General features: G+C 47.5%; 6 protein-coding genes across 6 annotated transcripts; 3 read left to right on the forward strand and 3 right to left on the reverse strand.

Moving 5' to 3' along the window:
- Nucleotides 1–318: 318 nt before the first annotated feature.
- Nucleotides 319–8,398, forward strand: N7487_009357 (type I polyketide synthase; the record flags this gene model as incomplete). Its single annotated transcript, XM_056877087.1, has 13 exons — nucleotides 319–863; nucleotides 919–1,432; nucleotides 1,495–2,170; nucleotides 2,235–2,684; nucleotides 2,740–4,898; nucleotides 4,964–5,060; nucleotides 5,109–5,134; nucleotides 5,188–6,051; nucleotides 6,108–6,389; nucleotides 6,442–6,516; nucleotides 6,576–6,916; nucleotides 6,969–7,446; nucleotides 7,514–8,398. 13 exons carry the CDS (start codon nucleotides 319–321, stop codon nucleotides 8,396–8,398), a joined length of 7,392 nt encoding a protein of 2,463 aa, XP_056725667.1.
- Nucleotides 8,399–9,379: 981 nt separating this feature from the next.
- On the forward strand, nucleotides 9,380–10,964 carry N7487_009358 (putative MFS transporter; the record flags this gene model as incomplete). Its single annotated transcript, XM_056877088.1, has 3 exons — nucleotides 9,380–9,646; nucleotides 9,707–10,241; nucleotides 10,309–10,964. The coding sequence occupies 3 exons, from the start codon at nucleotides 9,380–9,382 to the stop codon at nucleotides 10,962–10,964; spliced, it is 1,458 nt and encodes a 485-aa protein (XP_056725668.1).
- A 1,412-nt stretch (nucleotides 10,965–12,376) lies between these two features.
- Nucleotides 12,377–13,469, reverse strand: N7487_009359 (uncharacterized protein; the record flags this gene model as incomplete). The annotated part of the gene is made up of 3 exons (XM_056877089.1): nucleotides 12,377–12,998; nucleotides 13,048–13,329; nucleotides 13,381–13,469. The coding sequence occupies 3 exons, from the start codon at nucleotides 13,467–13,469 to the stop codon at nucleotides 12,377–12,379; spliced, it is 993 nt and encodes a 330-aa protein (XP_056725669.1).
- A 2,129-nt stretch (nucleotides 13,470–15,598) lies between these two features.
- N7487_009360 (uncharacterized protein) lies at nucleotides 15,599–17,108 on the forward strand (the record flags this gene model as incomplete). The annotated part of the gene is made up of 2 exons (XM_056877090.1): nucleotides 15,599–16,685; nucleotides 16,717–17,108. The coding sequence occupies 2 exons, from the start codon at nucleotides 15,599–15,601 to the stop codon at nucleotides 17,106–17,108; spliced, it is 1,479 nt and encodes a 492-aa protein (XP_056725670.1).
- A 458-nt stretch (nucleotides 17,109–17,566) lies between these two features.
- Nucleotides 17,567–18,622, reverse strand: zrfA (high-affinity Zn(2+) transporter ZRT1; the record flags this gene model as incomplete). The annotated part of the gene is made up of 1 exon (XM_056877091.1): nucleotides 17,567–18,622. The coding sequence occupies one exon, from the start codon at nucleotides 18,620–18,622 to the stop codon at nucleotides 17,567–17,569; it is 1,056 nt and encodes a 351-aa protein (XP_056725671.1).
- A 1,853-nt stretch (nucleotides 18,623–20,475) lies between these two features.
- On the reverse strand, nucleotides 20,476–22,434 carry N7487_009362 (putative bZIP transcription factor; the record flags this gene model as incomplete). Its single annotated transcript, XM_056877092.1, has 2 exons — nucleotides 20,476–21,601; nucleotides 21,656–22,434. 2 exons carry the CDS (start codon nucleotides 22,432–22,434, stop codon nucleotides 20,476–20,478), a joined length of 1,905 nt encoding a protein of 634 aa, XP_056725672.1.
- Nucleotides 22,435–23,894: the final 1,460 nt, after the last annotated feature.

Raw genomic sequence — 23,894 nt, forward strand, 5'->3', positions numbered from 1 at the left:
AAGGGCAAACTGGAACTACAAGCGCACTTACTCTCCTTGTAGTGTTCGGTAATACCACCGGGGAGCTATTTAGGTACATACCATTCCTCCGGTAGCGGAGGATATCGGAGGAATGTATTTCTTGCATCTTCCAGAACCAGGACATGTAGGTACATATTGTGTGTAGATTTGGCCTCAACGCCAGTTTAACCTGCAATTCTTCGATAGTCAGAAGGCCATACATTCGGATATCAGAGCTCAAAGCCTAGTTCAACATTTGTTTTGTCTGCTCTGCAGCCATCTTGATCCAGTCTCAAACTATCCATCATTCGACCAAAAATGAAGTCAATAACTGGACAAGGACAATCACCATGCAGAAACCACGAGGAGGAATTTGGGGAGCCAATTGCTGTCATTGGTATGGCAATGCGGCTGCCAGGTGGCGTTCGATCTGGAGATGAATTTTGGCAAATGCTCGTGCAGAAACGAGACGGGTTTTGTGAAGCGCCTCCCTCGCGTTGTTCCAGAGAGGCGTCTAGTAGCTCCGATTGTGGGGGCCTGAGCGAGACGAAAAAAGGGTTCTTTTTGCAAGAAGATCCAGCATATTTTGACGCTTCCTTCTTTTCTGTTCCTCCCCACGAGGCGGCTCGCCTAGACCCACAGCAACGGCTTTTGCTTGAGGTGGTTTGGGAGTGCCTGGAGAACTCGGGGGAGACCAAGTGGCGCGGTGAGAAAATCGGGTGCTTTGTTGGCGTTTTTGGGGAAGACTGGCTAGAGATGTCGCATAAAGACCCCCAGCATATGAGTCAGATATATCCCATCGCCACCGGCGGTTTCGCGCTAGCAAACCAAGTGTCGTATCGGTTTGATCTGCTGGGTCCGAGGTGAGTGCGGTCCGTTGTCTTTATGCCCAAAAGGCAAAGCTCTGACCATTTCAAGCATGACCATCCAAACAGCTTGCTCTTCCTCGCTGGTTTGCCTACATGAGGCCTGCCAAGCACTTAGATCTGGAGAGTGCTCAACAGCTCTAGTAGGCGGGACAAGCCTTATATGGGGTCCAACTATGACTGATGCCATGATCAAGAATATGGTCCTATCGCAAAGTGGTATCTCTCATACCTTCGATGCTGAGGCAGATGGTTATGGTCGTGGTGAAGGGATCAATTGCATATATCTGAAACCATTGCGGGACGCGCTCCGTGACAATGACGCTATCCGCGCTGTCATCCGCTCCACAGTGACCAACCACGACGGCAAGACCCCTAACTTTTCTCAACCATGTCCTGTATCTCAAGAGAAGTTGATCCGGCACGCGTATCAGGTTGCGAGTATCGATGCAGTTCACGAAACACCTGTTTTTGAATGCCATGGGACTGGAACAGCCGTTGGCGATGTCATCGAAGCATCGGTTGTTGCAAAGATGACCCAAGGAGAAGCAACATATATCACTGCGGTTGGTATTCTCTATTCACAGAGCTGTCTACAATAAAACTTATCACTTATGTTGTACATCAGGTCAAACCAAACGTCGGTCACTCTGAGGGTGCCTCAGGCATTACAAGCATTATCAAATCCATCTTATCCCTGGAACACAAGACCATCGCGCCCAATATCCATTTTAAGACGCCAAATCCTCAAATTCCATTCAGTGAGGCAAATCTCCATGTCCCCTTAGAACCAACTCCGTGGCCCGCTGGCAGGCCCGAGAGGATCAGCGTGAATTCGTTTGGTATCGGAGGGTCCAATGCCCACGCTATTCTAGAGTCCACCTCTACAATATCTCTGAAGTCTCGAAACGAATCACCTGAAGCTTTCAATCCACAGCTCTTGGTCCTGTCTGCGCACACTCCAGATACTCTTCGCAAGCGCATTGGCCAAATCACCGACTATGTACAGAATCACACAGTCAGCCTGCATGATCTTTCTTACACTTTGAGTGCGAGAAGATCGCATCTCTCCCACCGGGCCTTCGCCGTGGTACAGTCAAATAAACCTATTCGAGATGATGCGGCATTTTCGATATTTAATACCAGTTCCCCCAATGTTATTTTTGTGTTCACAGGCCAGGGAGCTCAATGGCCCGCAATGGGGCTAAGGCTTTTGTCTAGCTTTCCAATATTCAAGGAGGGTATCAAAAGGATGGATGAAGCACTTCAACAGCTACCTGACCCCCCGCATTGGTCATTATATGGTCAGACCGAAGGCCCTGTCCCTTAATTCGCGAGAATCAGTCGACTAACCTACGTACCTGCTAGATGAGCTAAGCCAAGAGAGTTCAATCTCACGGATCCACGAAGCTGAGTTCTCCCAGCCTCTATGCGTTGCTCTGCAAATTGGCCTGGTGAACATTCTTAGGAGCTGGGGAATCGAGCCATCCACGGTTGTCGGGCATTCCAGCGGAGAGATTGTGGCTGCGTACGCTGCCCGAGCCATTTCGATGAGAACTGCTATTATTATAGCATATTATCGGGGCAAGGTCGCAAAACCACTGGAAGGCTTGGGTGCTATGGTGGCTGTCGGCCTTTCCCCGGACGAAGTGGTACCGTACTTGACGCCTGGAGTGGTTGTCGCCTGCCACAATAGTCCGAATAGTGTCACCCTATCAGGAAATAACGATTCCGTTGACCATGTGATTAAAAGCATCAAGACGGCAAATTCGGATACACTATGTCGGCGACTTACGGTTAAAATTGCTTATCACTCTGGTAAATCGTCCCACTGCGCCCTTATCTGGTGGTCTTGCGCTTACAATATTTGCAGACTATATGAAACAGATCGGCTCTGAATATGAACATTGTATCTCTAGCCATATTGAGCATGAGCAGCAAATGCTTCCTTTCTGTTCTAGTGTGACTGGCGACACGATCACCGAACCTCGCAAACTAGACGCATCATACTGGCGACAGAATCTGGAATCGCCCGTACTGTTCACCGAGGCTATCCAGACTCTACCTACCAGTGGAACCCCAGTCTTCCTAGAAGTTGGGCCACATTCGGCCCTCGCCGCCCCTCTGCGGCAAATCTTCCGGACTCTGCCTGCGAGGTCACCAGTCTATATCCCCACATTATTCAGGTATGACGAGGATGTTCAAAGCCAGCTACTCCGAACAGCGGGACAGACCTATGCCAATGGCATGGGAGTCAATCTGTCAATTATAATCGAGCCGGGGAACATTTTGACAGACCTTCCTCCATATCCTTGGCAGCATGATCGCCCTTACTGGAGTGAGAGTCGACTTAGTAGGGAGTGGAGGCAGCGTAAGTTTCCACATCATGAAATCCTCGGCTCCCGGGTCGTCGATACGACAGATCATGAGCCTTCTTGGCGCAATTTAGTCACGTTCGACAATGTGCCGTGGCTTCTAGATCATGTAATTCAAGGGGCCGTTACATTCCCTGGTGCTGGATTTGTCGCTATGGCAGGCGAGGGGGTCCAGCAGCTGCATCCCGACCACGATAGTTATTCAGTGCGTAATACGACCTTTATAACGCCACTGATATTCCACGAGGGAGACCAAATCGAGATGGTCACTAGTCTCAGTCCGGTCGAAGTAGCTGACAGAATCTCATCCGGTTGGTACGATTTCAAAATCATGATCCATGATGGAGAACGATGGACATTGCATTGCCAAGGTCAAGTAAGGGCTGGATCCGATCATCCCCCGGAGCCATTCTCAATCTCTTCCTATAAGCGATATGTGCCATCTGAGAGTTTATACCGCGTGCTACAAAGGAGCGGAATAGATTACGGTACTCAGTTCCAGGGTTTAGAGCAGATTACAGCTGATCCCACCGGGCCGAGGGCAACTGCGACTGTTCTCGGTAACCGTGGGTTGCCTGGGAGCAGGTATGCGCTACATCCCACGGCAATTGATCAATGTCTGCAACTTATGGGTGTGGCCTCCTCCCATGGCTTGCTACGGCATCTCACAACTATTTACGTTCCGGCCATGATAGATTACTTGTTCGTTGGACCTGGGGTCCCACCTATGCTGGCAAGCGCCCGAACCAAGAGCGGCACAAGAGATGGTCAACTTGGCGATGCCATTGCGATTGTTGGTGATCACGTAGTGCTCTCTATTCAGGGAGCTTACCTATTCGCGTTGGAAAATGATAATATAAATTCTAGGACTGGACTTGCGGGCTCGGTAAGCCATCTTGAGTGGAAACCGGACATTGATTTCTTGCCCTCAACAGCACTTCTGTCCACACCACAAGATTATACTTCACAGGCCATGAATATTAAAGCCTTGGGCCAGCTATCCACGCTTTTTATCCTGGAGACGGCAGACCAAATTCGAGATCTCGACCCAACATCATCACATTTCACAAAATGGAAGAAATTCATCCTGGACGCAACAGTCAATTTAAAAACAAGTGGACGACAGTCCATCTATCCAGAGTCGCCTCAGGGGGCATTACTAAGGTCTGCAGAGAGACAGGAAATGATACGGAACGTGTTAATCGAGACCAAATTTACCTTTGATGCTCCACTTGCTGATTGTCTACGGGTCGTCTTCGATAACTGCACAGCATTTATATCTGGAGAAAGCAGCCCATTGGAGGTCCTCATGAAGGACAACCTACTACACCACTTCCATGCTGCGCATACACAATATGCCGATTGGAATCCGTTCCTCCCGTTGCTTTGCCATTCCAACCCGGGCTTAAGAATACTTGAGATCGGTGCAGGTACCGGCTCAGCAACCGCGATGGCGCTAAAGCTTCTCAAATCCACTAGTGGGGAGCGTATGTATAGTCAGTATGTTTTTACTGATATATCCTCGGGCTTTATGGCTGCAGCAATAGAGCGATTCGGTAATGAGCAGGGCATGGAATACAAAGTCCTTGATATTACTCTAGACCCCCTTGATCAAGGATTCGATGCTCATAGCTTTGATTTGATTATCGCTTCCAATGTGAGTTTTGATTACAATGCCTCATTCCAACGACGTTCAACTCATTTACTCGCCTTCTACACTAGGTTCTCCACGCTACACCCAGTCTTCACACCGCGCTCTGTCATGTGCATCGCCTCCTCAAGCCCACTGGTTACTTTTTACTTCATGAGATTAGCCCAGGTACGTCAACCTCCTCAAGGTTGGACGACTGAACTGACTAGGATACAGAAATCTTAATTGCAAATTTCACGATGGTAGGTACCAGGCTTCTCTAGTTCTAATATTTGGTTGCTTATATATTTTATAGGGTGTATTTCCCGGCTGGTGGCTAGGAGAGGACGATGGCCGATCAGACCAGCCGTACATCTCACCTGAGCGATGGGATCAGGAGTTACAAGCTGCAGGCTTCACTGGAGCAGATGTAACGGCATATGATCAAAAACCGCCTTACCATATATCCGCGAGCATGTTGTCACGACCGGTGGACAAGATCTCCATTCCTAAAGATATATTGCTGCTAACATGCAATTATACTCGGTGCCAGTGGGCGAGTGATGTTGAATCGTTGTTCCGCGACGAAGGCTACACCACTAACTGGATTACTTTGCACGAAACACCACCCAAAGGCAAATTCATCTTATCTCTGCTAGATCTTGAAGGCTCCCCGATAGGTTCCCTGCCGAAGCATAACTATGAGGTATTCCAACACTACATAGAGCAAGTGCAAGAATGTCAAATATTGTGGGTCACGCAGTCAACCTCCCACACATGCTCAGATCCAATGTTTGGCTTCATCCATGGGCTTGGTCGCACTTTACGGGCGGAGCTGTTGCTTGATCTCTCAATTCTGGAGGTTCCCACATGGGACACGGCAAGTGCAAAGGCCGTAATCCAGGTTTGGGAGAAGATCCAAAGATCCCGGGCTCACTCCCTTCCAGATCCAGAGTATGAATTTGCATTGCATGAAGGCGACATTAAGGTCGGGCGGTACCATTGGACACCTCTCGTCGAGCAACTCGCAAGTCCGCCTCGTGCAGATGCATCCCGAAAGCTGACTCTCACGACATATGGGCTATTGGATACACTACACTGGGCGGAGAAAGAGACGTCCTATGAGTTAAATGAGGGACAAGTTGAAGTTGAGATGGACTACGCAGGACTGAATTTTAAAGTAGGGTTTCCTTGTTCCAAGCTGATATTGCATAGTTTGTTGATCAATATATCTAGGACATGATGGTTGCAATGGGATTCTTCGGAAATAAAGAAGACCTCGGACTCGAAGGCAGCGGTATTGTGCTTCAAGTTGGACCTGGTGTGACAGATATCACGGTGGGAGACCGTGTCGTCTTGATGCATTCTGGAGTTCTGGCCTCAAACGTTGTTATCCCTCAAGAAGCTTGTATAAAGCTACCACAAGGGTTGTCAATGGCAGATGCTGCGACGATGTTAACAGCTTATGTCACTGTTCTCTACTCACTGCTTGAGGTTGGTGCTTTGAAGAAAGGCCAGGTGAGTCACTATTTTCTTCTTCGGCTATTTATGGCAACTAACGTGAAGAAAGTCCGTTCTCATTCACTCCGCGTGTGGCGGAGTCGGATTAGCTGCCCTCCAAGTATGCCAGGCTGTTGGTACCAAGGTCAGCGAAGCTTTCTGTGGTTGATATAATTATTCCAAGCTAATGATCAATCAATATAGATCTATGCCACAGTCGGCAACGATAAAAAAGTAGCCCATTTGATGGAACATTTTGGTTTACCTCGAGAACGGATCTTCAACTCTCGGAACACGTCCTTCCAACCGGACCTGATGCGTGCCACTGCTGGAAGGGGAGTTGATGTGGTGCTCAATTCACTGTCGGGTAACTTACTACACGCGTCATGGGAGTGCGTTGCGAAGTTCGGGCGGATGGTTGAACTGGGAAAACGCGACTTCATAAGTCATGGCATGCTTAATATGAGCCTTTTCGAAGCAAACCGGGCGTTTTTTGGCGTTGACCTCGCTCAGGTTTGCAAGGAGACTCCAGAGATTCTCAAAAGGTTTGTCCTAAGTTGACCGCCAGGGAAAAAGAGCTAATTAACACATTTACAGCACGCTGGCAACATTTTCAGACTGGTATCGCCAAGGGAAAATCGGACCTATCCAGCCTGTCAAAGTCTTTGACGCAATCGATATTGTCAGTGCATTTAGGTATATGCAGGCCGGCACTCACCTAGGTAAGATATTGGTGCGTATGCCATCTTCTGTGGAGAGCTTGGTCCCTCCTATTATGAAAGCATTTCCCACATTCCGATCCGACGCCGCGTATCTGCTCATTGGTGGGCTCGGCGGTATTGGGCGATCCGTGTCAACTTGGATGGTCGAGCAGAATGCACGAGAGCTCATCTTCCTCTCGCGCTCAGCTGGCAAATCCGAGCAAGATCAAGCATTTATTCAGGAACTCGAGGCACAAGGTTGTCAGGTTACCTGTGTGACAGGCAATGTGACGAATCTCAGGGATGTAAAGGAGGCTGTTGCCGCATGCAAGCGGCCCCTTACTGGTATTCTCCAGATGGCAGTTGACTTGAATGTAGGATTTTCTCTCCCTTTCTCACTCTGACGCCTTGCCAAACACTCCAGTTTCTGACATCTTATAGGATCGGCTCTTCCTGCAGATGAGCCACGAGGAGTGGGAGACCGCACTAGCACCGAAAGTTGCCGGAACCTGGAACTTGCATCATGCCACATTGCAACACTCGCTCGATTTCTTCGTCGTGTTTGGCTCAATTGCTGGGGTATGTGGTAACACTGGCCAGGCCAATTATGCCGCAGCAACTACATTTTTGGAGGCATTTACCCGGTATCGACGACAGGAGGGACTTCCATCTTCTATCTTGCACCTCGGAGTGGTTGGAGATGTGGGTGCCGCAAGTCGCAACTCCCGATTCCTCCAGAGAGTACAATCAATTGCGTTGCATGTGCTCCATGAAGCCGAAGTGATTGACGGATTAGCTGCAGCGATCAAAATATCCCCAGTTAGTTCTAATGTAACCGGGGCAATGGCAATGGGACTCACACACACGAGGCGCCGCGCGGATCTCCCCAAGGAAATCTTCCTCGGTGGACGCGACGCTCGATTTGCAATTTATCCCAATCTCGAGTCTACCAGTGCTGGCGTTGGCGGTGATCAATCCTCTCAGGCAAATGCGCTAAAGGCTCTCCTTGCTGCGATACAAGCAGATCCCTCTCTAACAAGCAAAAAGGAGACCGAGGTCGCCTTGATGAAGGAACTGGGCAGCTTTATCAACCACAATCTGACAGGGCAGGATCAGGAGCAAGGACAAGATTCTGCAGATGATATTGAGGCACTGGCCGGTATGGCAGTGGACTCCCTCATGGCCATAGAGGTTAGGAATTGGCTACGGAGGTCGCTGGGGGTGGAGATTCCTACGGTGGAAATCAACCGCGCAGGCACATTAGGTGGTTTGGTAAAGGTCGTTTTGAAGGGACTTGGGGAAAAATACGATCAGCGTGCTACCTAAGAAGTTGCTGCAGGTCAGTTGCAATTAGATAGCTAGACAGGATTTGAATATATAACCATGCCAAATAGTTCGAAATTGGTCTTTTAGTCACGACAGCCCTAAACAAGTATGGATTTGATTGGCTCTGTAAGGCGCACTTCAAACCCAGCGCCTAGCAGTTATATGGAACTACCTAAATTTGTATAGGGTCAAAAGCGGGAACCAGAGGACTTTGATTACTGGTGTAATAGCAATTTAGGTATTTTAATTTTTGTGCCTTTCTAATATGAGGCTTCTAGGCATCAACCCCTTCCTAAAGGGGAAGGGGGTTTTGAAGCCTCAGCCTTATATCCCTGCGTAAGGCGAGTCCGGTAAGCAAATGCCGGTTGAAATAGTTCCCGAGATCCTTATCTCTGGAAAAAGCTGTCAAATCACCTTCCGGATTTGATTGGTCGGTGAAGTAAATTTTTAGTGCCAAGCCCATATAAGAGGATCCCGCGGGATTTGTTCGGGTCTTTCACGGTCTTTGGATAGTGTTCGAAACGAGTATTCGTTCCCACTCAGTACCAATTATCCAGTGGAATTTTGAGCCTGTGAGGATTTAGTCAAATTCTCATATGGAGAACTCGAGGGAATTTATGTCTAGAAAAATAGAGAAGACTAGTCTACTCTTCAATTAGAACACCCAAGCACAATGACTATAAAAGGACCCACAAAAGCATTTCAACGCCTGATGTTGAAGATTCGGTGTCTCCACATCCATGGAAGAAAAAAAAATTACCTAGAAAGCCGGGAACTTGAAAGATCCCGGTTTGCCCAAAGAATCCCGGTTTACCCAATGCATTGAACCAAGGAGCTCTTTTTGATATAGTCCATTACTGCACCGGCCGCATGATATGTTTATAGTTCTATGAACCCTTGTGATCCTCGCCATCTGATCACCTGTCTCTGTGAAAGTCACTCCTTCTATCGGGATCATCCAATCCCCAAACTTGATAGAAGATGGGGTCTGATGGTATAGAAGTTCAGGTTGAGAAGGAAGAACCAGAGGGGCGTGATTTGCTCATTGATTTCGAACATCCCAATGATCCTCGAATTCCCCAAAACTGGCCGCTGGCCAAGAAAATTCTTGTAGTCGTCATGTTATCCGTGTTCAATCTCATCGGAACAATCAGCAGCAGCATCATGAGCCCTGCGCATACGAGGGTCGCCGAGCAATTTGGGGCTAGCAGAGAGGTAGCGATTCTGTGCACTACCTTGTTTATGGCGGTAAGTGCCGGATTTCTATGTCATTTTTACCTTAACTGTCCTTATCTAACACCTCTAAAGGGATACATCTTCGGGTTTCTCACATTCGGCCCACTTTCAGAAAAGTTTGGCCGGAAATGGCCTTTGATTGGTGGCATCGCAATCTCCTCCATTCTGGAACTTATGCCTGCACTTGGCACAAATATACAAACTATTGTCATTGGTCGATTGTTTGCTGGGTTTTTTGGAGTCTCTCCAGTGGCGGTCATGGGAGGCATCACAAGCGACTGTTTTACGCTAGCTCACCGCGGTATCGCAATGCCTATCGTGATTTGCTTGTTCTTTTCTGGCCCGACATTTGGACCGATAGTTGGGAGTGCTATTGTCGGATCGTCACTTAGTTGGCGCTGGAATATCTGGGTAATGTTAATCTCTGGGCTGGGAGTTTGCGTTATAGCAGCCTTAGTCTTTCCAGAGACATACCCCCCGGCTATTCTTCGAAAGGAAGCCCAAGTACTACGCAAAAAATATAAGAATCATGCCATTCGCTCAGCGCTGGAAAAAGAGCACTCTGGCGTTCATGACTTTGTACGGATATACCTCCTACGGCCTTTCTGTACGTCTTAACTAATACCTCCTCCTGCGCCTTTTTCGATGCTGATTGTTTCTTTTCCAATTGATAGGGCTCTTCTCTACTCAGCCCATCCTCGCTCTTTTGACCCTGTATCAGTCCTTTCTCTACGGTGTTCTTTTTCTCTTTTATCAGGCTTATCCCTATTACTTTGGAGAGATCCGTGGTTGGAATACCACTGTCGACACTCTGCCTCTTCTTGGGATAATCACTGGCGTTTTTATTGGCACTTTGGGGATTATAATTTACAACCAGGTATACTTCAGACACCACTGCTATACTTCTGATGGCAGTTTCATCCCAGAAGCTCGGTTACCACCAATGATCTTTGGCGGAGTGCTCATCCCCATTGGAATATTCTGGTTTGCTTGGACAGCACAACCAAATATCCCATGGCCGAGTCCCCTCTGTGCGGGTCTTTTAATGGGTTGTGGTATGTACTTGGTCTTTATTCAGGGTTTTATTTACATTGTGGATTGCTATACAACAATGGCAAACAGTGCAATGGGAATCAACGGGTCGATGCGCAGCATATTCGGGGCTGCATTTCCTCTCTTTGCCACTCAGATGTTTGAGAAGCTTGGTGTCCCCCGTTCTACAACAATTCTGGCTGCCGTGACTGTCTGTCTAATCCCAGTGCCTGTATGCTTCTGGTACTGGGGTGATCGCATCCGAGCACGGTCCTCTGCCAAAGTATCTTCGGGGTAGAATAGTGTTTCAGATTTTCGATTTGATTATTTTATAGCTTTCAGCATCGTCAAATTAATCCAGGGTGCTCTTTTTGAAATGTTCTCTCCTTCACCGCGACGATATACTCCCTGGGCTCCAACGCCCTCTTTGTCTGCCTGTCTGCTGTACATGCTCCCGAGAGAGACAATCGTATGCTTAGTCCAGTGGTATATTCTCCAATATAGCGATGTTGGCCCTATTTGGTGTTCTCGTCCAGTAGTTCCACGGCCTTTCTCCTATTGCTATGATCTGTGAGGTGGGGTGCACTCTTTGAGATGAGCTGAGACCGTGGGATTGCTTTCTCTCCAATGTAACACATGAACTGCAATATACCAACGCCGATAGGATCTAAGCTTGTACGCCAGCTTGTACGCCATGTTTCAGAAATAGCATTTCGTACCTGTGGGTAGCGAGTATTATCTGTAAAGTCCCAACTCGCGAGTGTTTCTTTGTCCTTGTCTGTTCAATGCAGGGGATAAATGTAATGTGAAATCGATATATTGGTGAAAAGAAGGTAGGATGCTGCCTGTTGATAGCCAAAGGCAACCAGCTGAGCTCTCCCTATACCCTTCGGCTATCTTTCGATCATGTATCAGACCCTTTGCCGCGAGCTTCTCAAAAAGAGTAATCGCTTCGTCAGCTTCCATCCGCCAAATGTATCTCTCTGTGTTGTAAAGCCTTGTGGCACTCAACTAAAACAAAAGGGTGCCGATATCGCTGGCTGGAAAGTGCTTGAAATATTGACCTGGTACCCTGTCAAACCCCTATATCGAAATCATCTGCACTATCGACGACATATAGCCACAGCCCAGCTTCCCTTGACCGACGAACGAGCTCCATGCTATTTTCGTTATTGACAGAAAATAGACGGGTACGACAATGTATGGTAAATCTGACATATGTAAATTCTCTAACTAACTAAAATGACAAGATCCGCTCTTTTCCAATCTCGGCGGACATAGCTGATTAAGCAATATATGTATTTTTGTATGGTACCGTTATCATGACGGTCCATTGATTTTCCGGTTTGTAAAGACCTGGTAATTTCAGCATGCATAAATGCATAGTACTTGACAGTTATCCCTAACTCTTTGGATGTCAACGTCCCTCACAATACTCGTTCGTACAAGCCCGGTGGAAGCTCGCCTCACTAAACGCCGGCACCCAAAAATTCGAATACTGTGACAGATTATTCTTAACCTGTTAAGCAAACTTTAGGGCGTCTTAGGTTTTTCGATACCCCCCCAAGTCCATATAGGGACATTTTATGGGTGATCTTCTGAAGAAAGAGCTTTTGTTGGAGCTTATCTAGTACGGCCCCACGTCCAATAATAACAGAATTTGCAATAAACGGAATTGTTCGGTGCATTTCTAGTTTATATAGAGCCATTTCAGCTTTTTAAAGGAGGACTGGTCGTAAGGACCTTCATAAACTGAAGCGAATCCGGTTTGCTCTGCTCCCCCCTTGTCGTGAATGTCTTCACAAATCTTTCGATGGCCCTTGAATTTCGGGAGAGATAATTATTCGTATGAGCAGCGATTATGCCATCCTGATCCCAATCCGATGAAGCGATATTCTCTAGACCATGTTCCACATTGAATCTAAAGTACTGACCGCTGTCGCCATATTCAGCGTCCAAGCTAGCCGCTACCTCGTTAGAGGATGTGGCCATCTTCTGTAGTGCTTTGATAATTGACACGCGCGTATCATTCATCGACACCACGCCCCTGTGACCAGTGCCAATACTGAGAATCTGCAGGTCGCTACGTCCAGGGAACGCGTTCCTAGCTTCGGCAATAAGCTTGTCGCATGGGTTGTTATACCCAAATCCGGCATCAATGTACTCGGTCCCTTCTCTACCAAGCTTAATTGGCTTGAAGAAGGTGGGCGCAGCAGAGGTAGCCCGGGCCACTTCCCAGATAGTGCAATCCCTCAGCGAACTTGATTTGTCGTATGTCCGGAAGAGCGTAGGTCTGGCGTCGATATTATCATTCCTAAGAGTAAGAACGACTCTATTACTTGTCAATACTAAGATAAAGCCTTTATTGAAGAAAAACTCACGTTTTTGTGCACGCCTGCTCGCAGAAGAGGAGGTCAGAATGTTTGCACGGAGGTGTAGAGAGCCCATTGCGCCGACGATTCACACATTCTCCGTCTGTGCAGAACTCTCTGACCGTCTCTTTAATGGCCTCTTCAAACAGTTGGGCAGATAAAACTCCATTAAATCGTGCGGGGATAATAGTGTTTCGTTTAGGAATCAAAATACGCTTCGCTACTGTTCTATACACTCGGATACATTCATCGACGGTCATTCCCAGCCGACCGAGCATGATAGCGATGATTCTGATAAGATATTAGTAACGTAAAACCTATACAAAGGTCATATATACACACCCTCCAGTGCTCGTACCCCCAATCAGGTGAAAATGCTCACACGGGCGCGGGACATGGTCAAGATGTTGAACATCGCGGATCCTTTCCATGATTCTTTCTAATATCAATAGACTAGAGATTCCTCGAGCCCCACCACCATCTGGGAATGTCAGGAATCCATTTAGTGCCCGAACAGAATAAGAAAACCAACCAAGTGAGAGGATTCTAAGTGGCTCGGAGGTCTTTGGGCGCATTGTGAGTTCCACGCCCGCTAAAGATCTTGTCGAATATGTGGGGGTTGGACCGGTAATCCCAGAATATCAGTAAATTTGTTAATCGAAAAATTCTTGAGTAATAGCAGGTCCGCTAAGAAATTTACTGCACGTATTTATAGAGTAGAAGGGGTGTTCGACGGTTAAGCGCCAGCTCAATCCGCCCCCGCTCTGTGAAGCCCCTACCACCCAGACGAAACAAGTTAACGCTATGGACTAACTACTTGAGGCTGGTTTACGTTTATTATTAGGTGGTAGAGAGCAATCTATGAGTTTCAAGCTTACGCAGTTCAAGGCGCTTCCGTGAGGCGCCCTATACTTGTGAACAATACTTTGAGATAAAAATATATTTTTGTCTAAATTTCAAAAACTAATATGGAATCACAATGTAACTGGACTTGCGACAGTAAAGTCCCAAAATGTATCCAACCGAATACAGTAATTCATGGCTTTAGAAGCCACTTACCCCAGTTGATTTTGATGTCTAAGAACTCTCGCGAGTAGAATTGGACTTGATGGAGAATATAGGCGCCTAGTATCACCCATAAACCATAGAATCCCTGATAAACAAAAGTGATCTACAGAGACTCGGCACATCATGCAGCCAGGAGCCCCGACCTTATCTAGCAAGGTTACGGTTCGAGGTACGCAGGAGTTCTTTAAGACAATGAAGCATTGCCTAGCATATTGCGGCCGCTATGATCTAGCGGAAGCAAACGGGGAAATTATGGCCGTGCATTTCTTCCAAGTTTTCTCTTTTCCCAACTAGCTTGTAAGCGAGAAGGAGCGCTTGGTCACATTCAATGGCAACAATCTCAAGCTCAATGCGGCGGAGGCGTATCTTGTTGATGTGAGTTCTATCTATCTCGGATTCTCTATAGATATCGAGAATTCTTTGCTATCTCGTCCAAGCTTACATGATGTTTCTATTTTCGGGCCACTATATACGTGGGTCCTTTGTATTGGAAAATTAATAGTCCACCATCTGTCTGTTCTCCATACTGTCGCTAGCTAACTTGTTTTTGTGGCGGTGATACGAGGTTGTTAAATTCAATGCTGTTTTGTTCAAAAGATGAAATTATTGTTTCATTGGACTCTATTTCACTAGCCGTTATCCTAGTTAGCTTCGCTTATATGGAATAGTAGATCAACCAGCTACCCTAGTAGTCGATCTCTAAGGAAAAGAAATAATCTAATAATCTAATAATCTAATAATCTAATAAGAAATAACGGCTATAACTACCTGTTAGGTATATCTACTGACCATATATTAATATTATTACCTAGGCTTTCCATTCATATCCTGTTATGACTAGTCATACCAGTTTGCCGTAATAACCGCTGTAAGAAAGCCATAATCCCAATTCTCTATAGCGTGCCATGCCACGTACTATATATCTGAGCGTAACGCTTAGAGCTCAGATATAGGGGCCTTTTTGGCGTAGCTTGTAACTCGCCAGTCCACGGGCAGGTTATAACAAGCGTGTCTTAGTACCCATGTATACTATCGTACTCCAAACCAAATCGCTTTAAACTCCCTTCTATTCTTTGTAAGTGTCCGCACTTAGCGCCAGGTATTGCAGTCATAGTGGGAGTCGCAAACAGATACCCCTGTAGCTTTAGATCCACATGCATGCACTAGGTTAGTTGGCAAACAGCCTAACTTAGCCATGTCGTGTCACATCATGTACATTTAGTTAACATGCATAAACCAGTACTTTCAGTAGCCAATTAGTGATTTTATAGTACTGTAAATATCATGAACCCAATGGGTCGGGCAGACATCTGGCAATGTATCTAGCCTAGTCCACCCCAGACTCCCTTCATGCCCTTCATAGGCGTCACTTTCTACCTTCTCCCATAACCAAGGCTGCCCTCCCTCTACAAATATACAAATATATAATCAATCTCTTTCTCTGGCATCTTACGGGGAAAATCCTCATTTCTTTCTCCATTTGATAACCGCAATGAATCAACCTACTCATATTATCGATCCAGACGGTGAAGTGATTATCATATTGCGCAATGCAGACCCTCCTTTTGCACAAGCACTTGATCATATGGTGACTGGTGGGACCCTTCCAGAATCCGGTCACTGTCTCCAGGGTCCTGATGAAGCGATTGAACCCCTACCTGAAGCGATTGAACCCCTACCTGAAGTGATTGAACCCCCACAACGCCTTTCGAGGAAGGTAAAGATGAAGAACAAAAAGGGCAAGAAACTGAGGGTCATTCGGACCCCTCCTGCAGAGCCTGCTGTGGAGCCTGAGCCTGAACCAGCACCGATGGAAGAGCCTGAGCCTGCCGAGCCTGAGCCTGAGCTTGCCGAGCCTGCGCCTGAGCCTGCCGAGCCTGAGCCTGAGCTTGCCGAGCCTGCGCCTGAGCCTGCCGAGCCTGAGCCTGAGCCTGCCGAGCCTGAGCCTGAGCCTGCCGAGCCTGAGCCTGAGCCTGCCGAGCCTGCGCCTGAGCCTGCCGAGCCTGAGCCTGAGCCTGCCGAGCCTGAGCCTGAGCCTGCCGAGCCTGAGCCTGAGCCTGCCGAGCCTGAACCTGCTGTCGATGAGGAAATATGCAAACCGCTTGACGGGAATTGTTTCTACATTCAAGTCTCCGCGAAGCATTTGACATTGGCATCTCCGGTGTTTAAAAGAATACTCACGGGTGGCTGGAAAGAAAGCATTGCGTATCTTCAAAAAAGCTCGGTTGAAATTACTGCAGATAGCTGGGACATCGAAGCGTTCTTGGTTGTACTTCATGCTATTCATGCTAAAAACAAGCGCATACCGCAAAAGCTCACCCTTGAGATGCTAGCCAAAGTTGCTGTCATAGCGGATTACTATGAATGCAAGGAATCTCTGTACATCATAACAGACATCTGGTTCAACAGTCTGGAGGAAAGGATTCCTACGACATATTCTCGGGATTTGATCTTGTGGTTGTGGGTTTCTTGGTTTTTCCAGCGCCCTTCCCAGTTCAAAGAATCAACATCGAATGTCATTTCGTGCAGTGAAAATCACATTAGTGGTTGGAAACTTCCCATCCCTGATAAAGTTATCGGTAAGGTCGGACAAATTCCGAGGACATTTAGTATCTAATGGAATCTCAGGGTTGATCAACGAATCGAGAGAGCAGGTTATCGCTGAGTTGATTGCCATTATTTATGCAACACGGGCGGCCCTCCTGAGCCGCAGTAAAGGCTGTAGCTTTGAATGCAGCTCAATTATGTATGGAGCTCTTACGATACAGATGGAGTCAGTTCATCTTCTTTCGCCGACGCCCGAAGCTCCTTTCCCGGGTTGGAATTACAATGATCTCAGGCAGAAGGTATTGTCATTCCAATCACCACAGTGGTGTCGTTTCCATGGTTATTCAACTTATTGGCAATCCCACGTATGTCCCGATTCCTCCTTCACATCCATATTCGCGAACCTGGATGCCTGTGTTCAAGGCTTAGACCTGAATAGCCTTGATTCCTTTTAGACAATGATGAATTTACTTCCCCAATTCAATAAGAGGTTCCAATCGCTGAAGTTGCGGCAAAAGTGATGCTGTTGTTAGCGTATGCCAGTAATCTCAAAGGCCTAATATCACGGTGTAGCGGTAAATCTTCGTAACATAATGGCGACATCGAGTGCTAAAAAGCCAATTCTTACCAACCAGTCCATTTAGTCCCTATGATTCCAGATTTTGCTTTTACAGTCTTATCCCTCCTTTTAGCATTAACATAGAGGTTTAGTACACATGTGAAAAGAAAAGGAAAAACGGAAAAATATCACAAAACCAGCCCACCTTGGGTATCATTTGTCTCGAAACTCAATTATACTACCAATTATAACCAATCTATATTCAATATCACAGTTCACAGTTCACCATCTTACAATTCGCAGATCTGTCACCGAAGATACACACCATCTTCAGATCTCCAACCCGATTTTTGTTCAAGCCCACTTTCCAAGCAGGGCCATGATACCAGCACCAAGAATCATAGTCACCACCATGAAGGCCAAGCGCCGGTTGTCCTGAGTGCGGTGAGGGTCAAACAAGAAATCACGAGCAAGCAACTCAACGAGACCAGTGTACACCAAGATTCCAGCAGAGATTGAGTCCAGCACACCGGAGACAACATTGGCAGTGAAAGAGCCAGGGTTGTAAGTCGTGCGCAGACCAATACCAATAGCAATAGAAATCGGGGTGGTGAGGCCATAAGCAGAACACAAGAACCAAGGCAACCAGCTTCCCTTCTTGAATGGGATACTGGACATACGGGCTCCAATACCAAGTCCCTCGAAGGACTGGTGGAAGACGAGAACAGGGTAGAGGGTAGCGAACTCATCACCAGCGACACCAAGGTTGAGGCCAATAATGACAGAGTGGAAGATAACACCGAACTCCAGAATCAGCAGCGCAGCAAGCTGCTGCTTAACCGAGCGCTCGATTGCCAGCTCGCTAGTCTGCGACTCAACCTCCTTGACTTGCTTGTCATCTGCATGGCGAGCCGAAGCACGCGATTCAACACGGCGCACTTCACCTCCAGTCGACATCATGGGTTCTGGGTCTTCACGACAGATACCGTACTTGAGTTCCACCCAGCGCTCGGCACCGAAGTCCATGAGGAAAACTCCCATCAGGGAGGCCAATACAATTGCCGGACACCATGAGTAGTCTGCCCAGTGACCTGTCATTCCGACACATGTGTTGGGACCGATTTCGCCATATGCGGGATCGAGAAGGTGGATGAAGGCTGTTGCGATAATTACACCGGCACCGAAGTACTTGGCGAAGAGGTAGACGTAGATCGGGATGCGCAGGCGTGGTGCGCGTTGAGCTAGCACGGGGAAGAAGGTTGCTGCTGAAGAGACGATCATGATCACGAAGATGGCGGACACGCGCGCGCCGAGTTGGCCATTGTATTCGTTGCCCTCGGAATTGATGTAGCAGACAATGTCAGTTGGGTCGGCTGTGTCCAGGTCGACATTATGAGGATCGAAGGACATTTTGGCGGTTTATTTTAGTAGATCGTGCCTCGAGGTTGGAAGGGAGAAGTCCAAATAAAAGCGCCAGGAAGAGGGAAATTAAACACGACGATCTTATCCGAGGAATGTCACAGGAATTCCCTGACTGTTTTATATCTGAGAAAAACACTCTTAGGCTTCTTCGGGACCTCCGTAGTAGTGAGGACCTTGGGAGGTTGCTGTCTCGGTTATGTTAGTTTGGTAGCTAGCTTGTATTGACCATGACCGGTTACGTTATTAGCTAGGGTATTCGAATCAACTTGGAACTTTTGAGGTAAAGTGTCTGATTAATATTCAGAATCCCTGATCTACGTGATATGCTGCTGTTGTACTACTATTGTGCAAGGAACTTAGGGGTTTTCCCTACCCCTTGCCGGGTATCAAAAGCCCAGACGGGATCAACTATCAGCCCTACACACGTTTTTACAGAACCAAGGCTCGGATAATTCCTTGTCAAAGCTTGGGGCCATGTAAGCATTCGACGAAAGTCTTGTTAGTGGGCCAAATCTCGTGGTGGTGATTGGGTATTAGTGTCATGATTTTCCCCCAAGGTCCCTGAACATAGATTACGCGTGGGTCAAACCCCGGCATCCTAGTGTTTTTACGAGGAGATATTACTTGAACAGGCGATTTCTGCGCAGTGGCTTGAACTCAGATGTCATTCCATGGTTGCATGGATACATTTAGAGACATGAAAAAGTGTGTATGGAGTAAAATATCACTGTGGTGGGCGGACGTCTCCGATTTGCAGGGATACTTTTGTCGCCAAACGCGGAAAGGATGAACTGAGTCGGCAAAAGCCGACCCAATAATGAATTGAATAATAGAAATCACATCGCAAGAGTAGTTCATGTCACCTAAGGAGACATCACATTGTCCTCTCTTCATCACGGCGGTTAGCGTTGTAGCCGCCCATGTGTGGGTTCAGCACAAAATCACTCAAGCTAAGACAACCTTGCGAGTCATGTGCGGAGTCTAGACTTGGAACTTCCAGGAACTAAGGGTTTAGGACTAAAAGAAAACAATTGAAACATGAAAAAGCAAGTTCATCCAGCCCGAAAGCACGAGACCATCCCATCCCATTTCCATCCTCGGTGTCTGAGACTATCTCAGCCCAGATCGCTAAATAAAGTAACATAAAACATAGATCATAAAACAAGTCATAATAAGCATAGTTGAATGCAATCGCCACATGCAAGGTTTCTTCATAACTCGTTTCGTTTCTCGTACCCCATGCCAGGATCTCATCCCAGCTTGCAGAGAGGATCCCCAGTCTGTACACATAAACACATAATTCAGGTTCACACCCTGTCGTTCGTATAATATAGATCCCCTCCCATCAGTCAAAACAAGAAACAGAAACACGCTCCGAAGCCAATCGCTAAAATCATCACATCGCTAAACAAAAGCCCCCTGTGCCCGAGTGAACCTGACCCTGGGACTGAACTCAAAAAACACATTGAAAAAGATACACAAACAAGAGAGGAATAAAAAAAATGTTGCGTGATCTATCGTTGCACGCTAGTATTTCAAGGGCCATTGCTAGCCCGTATTTTTTTCCAAGAAGAAAAAGAAGAAGAGAAAAGGGCTAGATCAAGCAAAGGTCCCAGGCAGGACATTGCAAGAAATGCAAGAAAGAAAAAAAAAAGGCGCCAAATCAAACAACAATCCCAAGGGGGATGTCGTAGAGAGGCAAGAAAAGTAGAAGAGAAAAGGGCTAGATCAAGCAACTATCCCAAGAAGGACATCGCAAGAAATGCAAGAAAGGTAGAAGAAAAGAATGAAGAAAATACGGTAGTGTCGAAAATCGGAAGCCTACTCCCGAAAGGAAAACCTCAAGGGTGGAAAATACCTTCCTCCTTGACAGGAGTATCATAACCATGACCCTGCACCATACGGCGGAAGTCCCGAACAACCTTTTCAGGCACTCGGTCCCACATCAATGATCTGGAATACACATCAGAAGATAAAGCGGAGTGCATACGACTCTGCTGCGCGGCGGTATCCCGCATCGCAGCAAACGCCTGCTGCAGAGTAGATGGCTGCTGTGGCTTGAAGTCTCCGCCATTATCCTCAAACGTGGTCAAGGAGTTATACTGGTCGGCGTTCATTGAGAACACCTGTTCGCGCTCCTGCTCCTCTGTCGGCATGACGAGCGTGTTATGCATCTGGTCTAGATTCGAGGGCACGGATTGCACAGAGCTCATCTGCGCCATTTCCATACCGCTGATTGTTGCCGGCGCAGAATTGGTTGCTGTCGCGTGATTGATAGAGTGGGGGTGGGTGAGCTCATGACCAGGTGACGAGGCTAGCACGGCTTTCAGCACGTTGGCTGACTCGGCCCGGTACTCTTCGGAGAGTTGGGGTAGCGAGCGGCCCGGTAGGGAGCTACTCTTCGAGGCGAAGAAGGCACCGACAAGCAGGAACATGTAGAAGGCGTTCCAGCTGATCGGCAGGTCTGATCCGTTGCTGGATTTCTCCGGGACCTTAACCTGCTGGCTAACCTGAGGACGGGGAGCTTGAACATATTCCGGTTGCAAGGGGGGTCCAGTGACCAGTGAGAAGTCGTCCCATGAGGGGTTTTCCATAGTGGGGTTCTCAAAGCCGGTGAAGTCGCCAGGCAGATTTTCTTGGGCGGGTTTGACACCGCGCTCCAGCTGCTTGATGATCTCATCCTGCATGCTGTTCCTCTTCAACAGATTGGCGGTCTCCCGCGTGTGTCTGAGGGTAGCCTCATCTTTCTCCATGTCCTGGCGTTGGATGTGCTCGGTCAACTGCCTATTGTAGGCAGTCAACTGGTGATTCTCATACTCCAGGGTTTTCATAGCCCGTTGCATGTTCTGGTGATTTTCCTCCAGTTGCGCGATCTTTGCAGCTTGTTGCGCGACAATCTCATCCTTTTGCTTGAGCTTTTCTATATTACCCTCGGCTTCCTTCTTCTTGCGCTGACGAGATTGCAGGCTATTAAAATAAGGTTAGCATTTAATCCAACTCGACGTATGAATCTCCACTTACGCTGCATCCCGATTCCGCAGCAATCGTTTGTTTGCCTTGAGTTCTTTTTTCTTCTCCTCATCCGTGCACTCCCGGATAGCCTCATCGATATTGGCCAGGCTTAGTTCGGGGGAGATTTCAATTCGGGAATTTCTCTTCCGAATCCCATCTCCCCGCCTCAACGGCAAGGCAATGCGGTAATTCGGGCTCTTCCTCGAGTGCATTTCTGCTTCAGCGAGGTCCATCGGCGCCGGCATCCAACCCTGGCTTGATTGCGGTGACATGGCGACACTGCCAGGAGTCGCAAATGCCATACCTCCACGGTACGACATGGGGTTCATGGGCATGGCGCCGACGGGTCCAACCGCACCACCAGAGAAGGGAGTGATGGCACTCTGATCTCCATTGGTAGGGTACTGGTCATAGCCTACGGTCGGGGTACATGAGCCTGAATCGGTGCGCGGCATGGGCCACGATCCCTGCGGGTAGGAAACCGACTGCGGGCCGTCGACGGGCATGAATGGGGCACCCGTTGAGTTCAGCATAGCGTGTCCGATTTGCGAGTGCGAATTTGACTGCGACTGGCTAGAGCTGGTATTTGAGTAGTTTGACCAGACAGAATCCCGATGTGAGTAGGCATCTGGGCCGTCGTAGGAGGCGCGGCGGTTGTCGGGATGGTCTTCGGAATTTGGATCCAGAATCTTATCGTCCAACACGCTCATCTCGTCGTCTTCTGGTGTCACGTCTAACGTCGATGGTGATTGTTGGTAGAATTCAGACTGGAAATATTGTGCCATCATGAAGAGGCGGTGTGTGTGTGTGTAAAAGAGAGGGGTGGGGCGGGGGAAAGAAGATGATTTATAGAGAAATTGGTATAGAAAGAATAAATCACCAAAGAGGGAAATGAGTAGGTATAAAGTGTAGAAATGAATATGAAGATGACGATATAAATTGTGAAGAGGGGGAAATATGCTGTGATCTAGTTCCGGGGGGAGGCAGGCTATGTATGAGCAGACGCAGTGCTCGTGCGGTTGACATTGTACCCACATGTACCGAGTACCGATGTAGGTGATGGAGAATAGCCTGTCGATCAAGTACCCTGTACTCATCCAGCGGTCTGCGCGGGAGTGCAAGAGTGGCCCCCGGGACAGCATCTCCGTTATTGGCTGCATTGTTTTGCTTGGGCAGACCTGCATCTGTTGATGTTTGATTATTTGGGAATGGTATTTTGGTTATTTCAGCTTGAATTTTCTATTTGGGTTTTTATTTCATTTTCGATTTTATTCGAAGGTTTTTTTTTCCTCTGTTTTAGTTCTGTTTTTAGTATCCAGTCTCGATGGTAATGCTGGCAGTTATTTACTTGTTTATAGGTACGGAGTAATAACTGGCTATGTAACATTAGTACAGGATATGTACACTAATGTTCTATACACCATTGCCCTTTTTTCCCCCTCTCCTGTATAAAGTACCCGTAAACCCGAAGCCATCACCAAAAAAAAAATCTCAAGTGGGGGAAAATCAGACGCTGTGCTTATCGATAAACGATAGCCTATCGATCGATCCTCGTTCCGCCGGGTTGAGACAATCCCTGTCGTGGAGAGGATATGGTCTGTGCTATACCTTATTCACGGCGCTTAGGTAGAATACTATTTGCTACATAGAACTTGACCTGCACGTCTACTTAAAGCAGGTGTTTTTAAGTAGTTTTCTGTACCTTTCATGTACTAAACTCATCACCCGTGAATGGTCAGATGTCCAGTCTAGATGTCATCCTCCTTTCTATCCGCCGCTAACAGCCAATCATTCCCGAGTCAGTGTGACGATCCCTTTGGGCTGCGATCCATGGCAGTTTGATGTTTTGCTTTTTTCTCTTTGTTTCCGTCCTTATTTTGGGATTCGTTATTATTCCCTTCCTCTGTATGGTTTTGGATACTTTTCCATAGAATCAATCTCTGGTACGGGCTCGGCCCGCGGATCCACTGTTGGGCCGACCATGGATGAACAAAAAGAAGTAAAATAAAATAAAAAAAAGCAAAGCACAGATGCCATGCACTGATCACTCGTCCCATTCAGATGACGACCTCACCCCTCCAAAATCGAAATCCCAATATGAAACTACCCTGGATGGTAAGGCTCCGCCTAAAACGAGAGCTTGGGTCGAATATCCCACCCGCCTGATCTTGTTAATCTTGCCGTGATCTACTTGCAGCTCTCTCTGCAGCTTCCATATGGCTGCAGCAGCCATCCTTCCAATTCTTAC

The sequence above is a fragment of the Penicillium crustosum genome (assembly GCF_028827405.1).
Source record: "Penicillium crustosum strain IBT 35664 chromosome Unknown utg000004l_segment0_segment0, whole genome shotgun sequence".
In the NCBI taxonomy this organism is placed as follows: Eukaryota; Fungi; Ascomycota; class Eurotiomycetes; order Eurotiales; family Aspergillaceae; genus Penicillium; species Penicillium crustosum.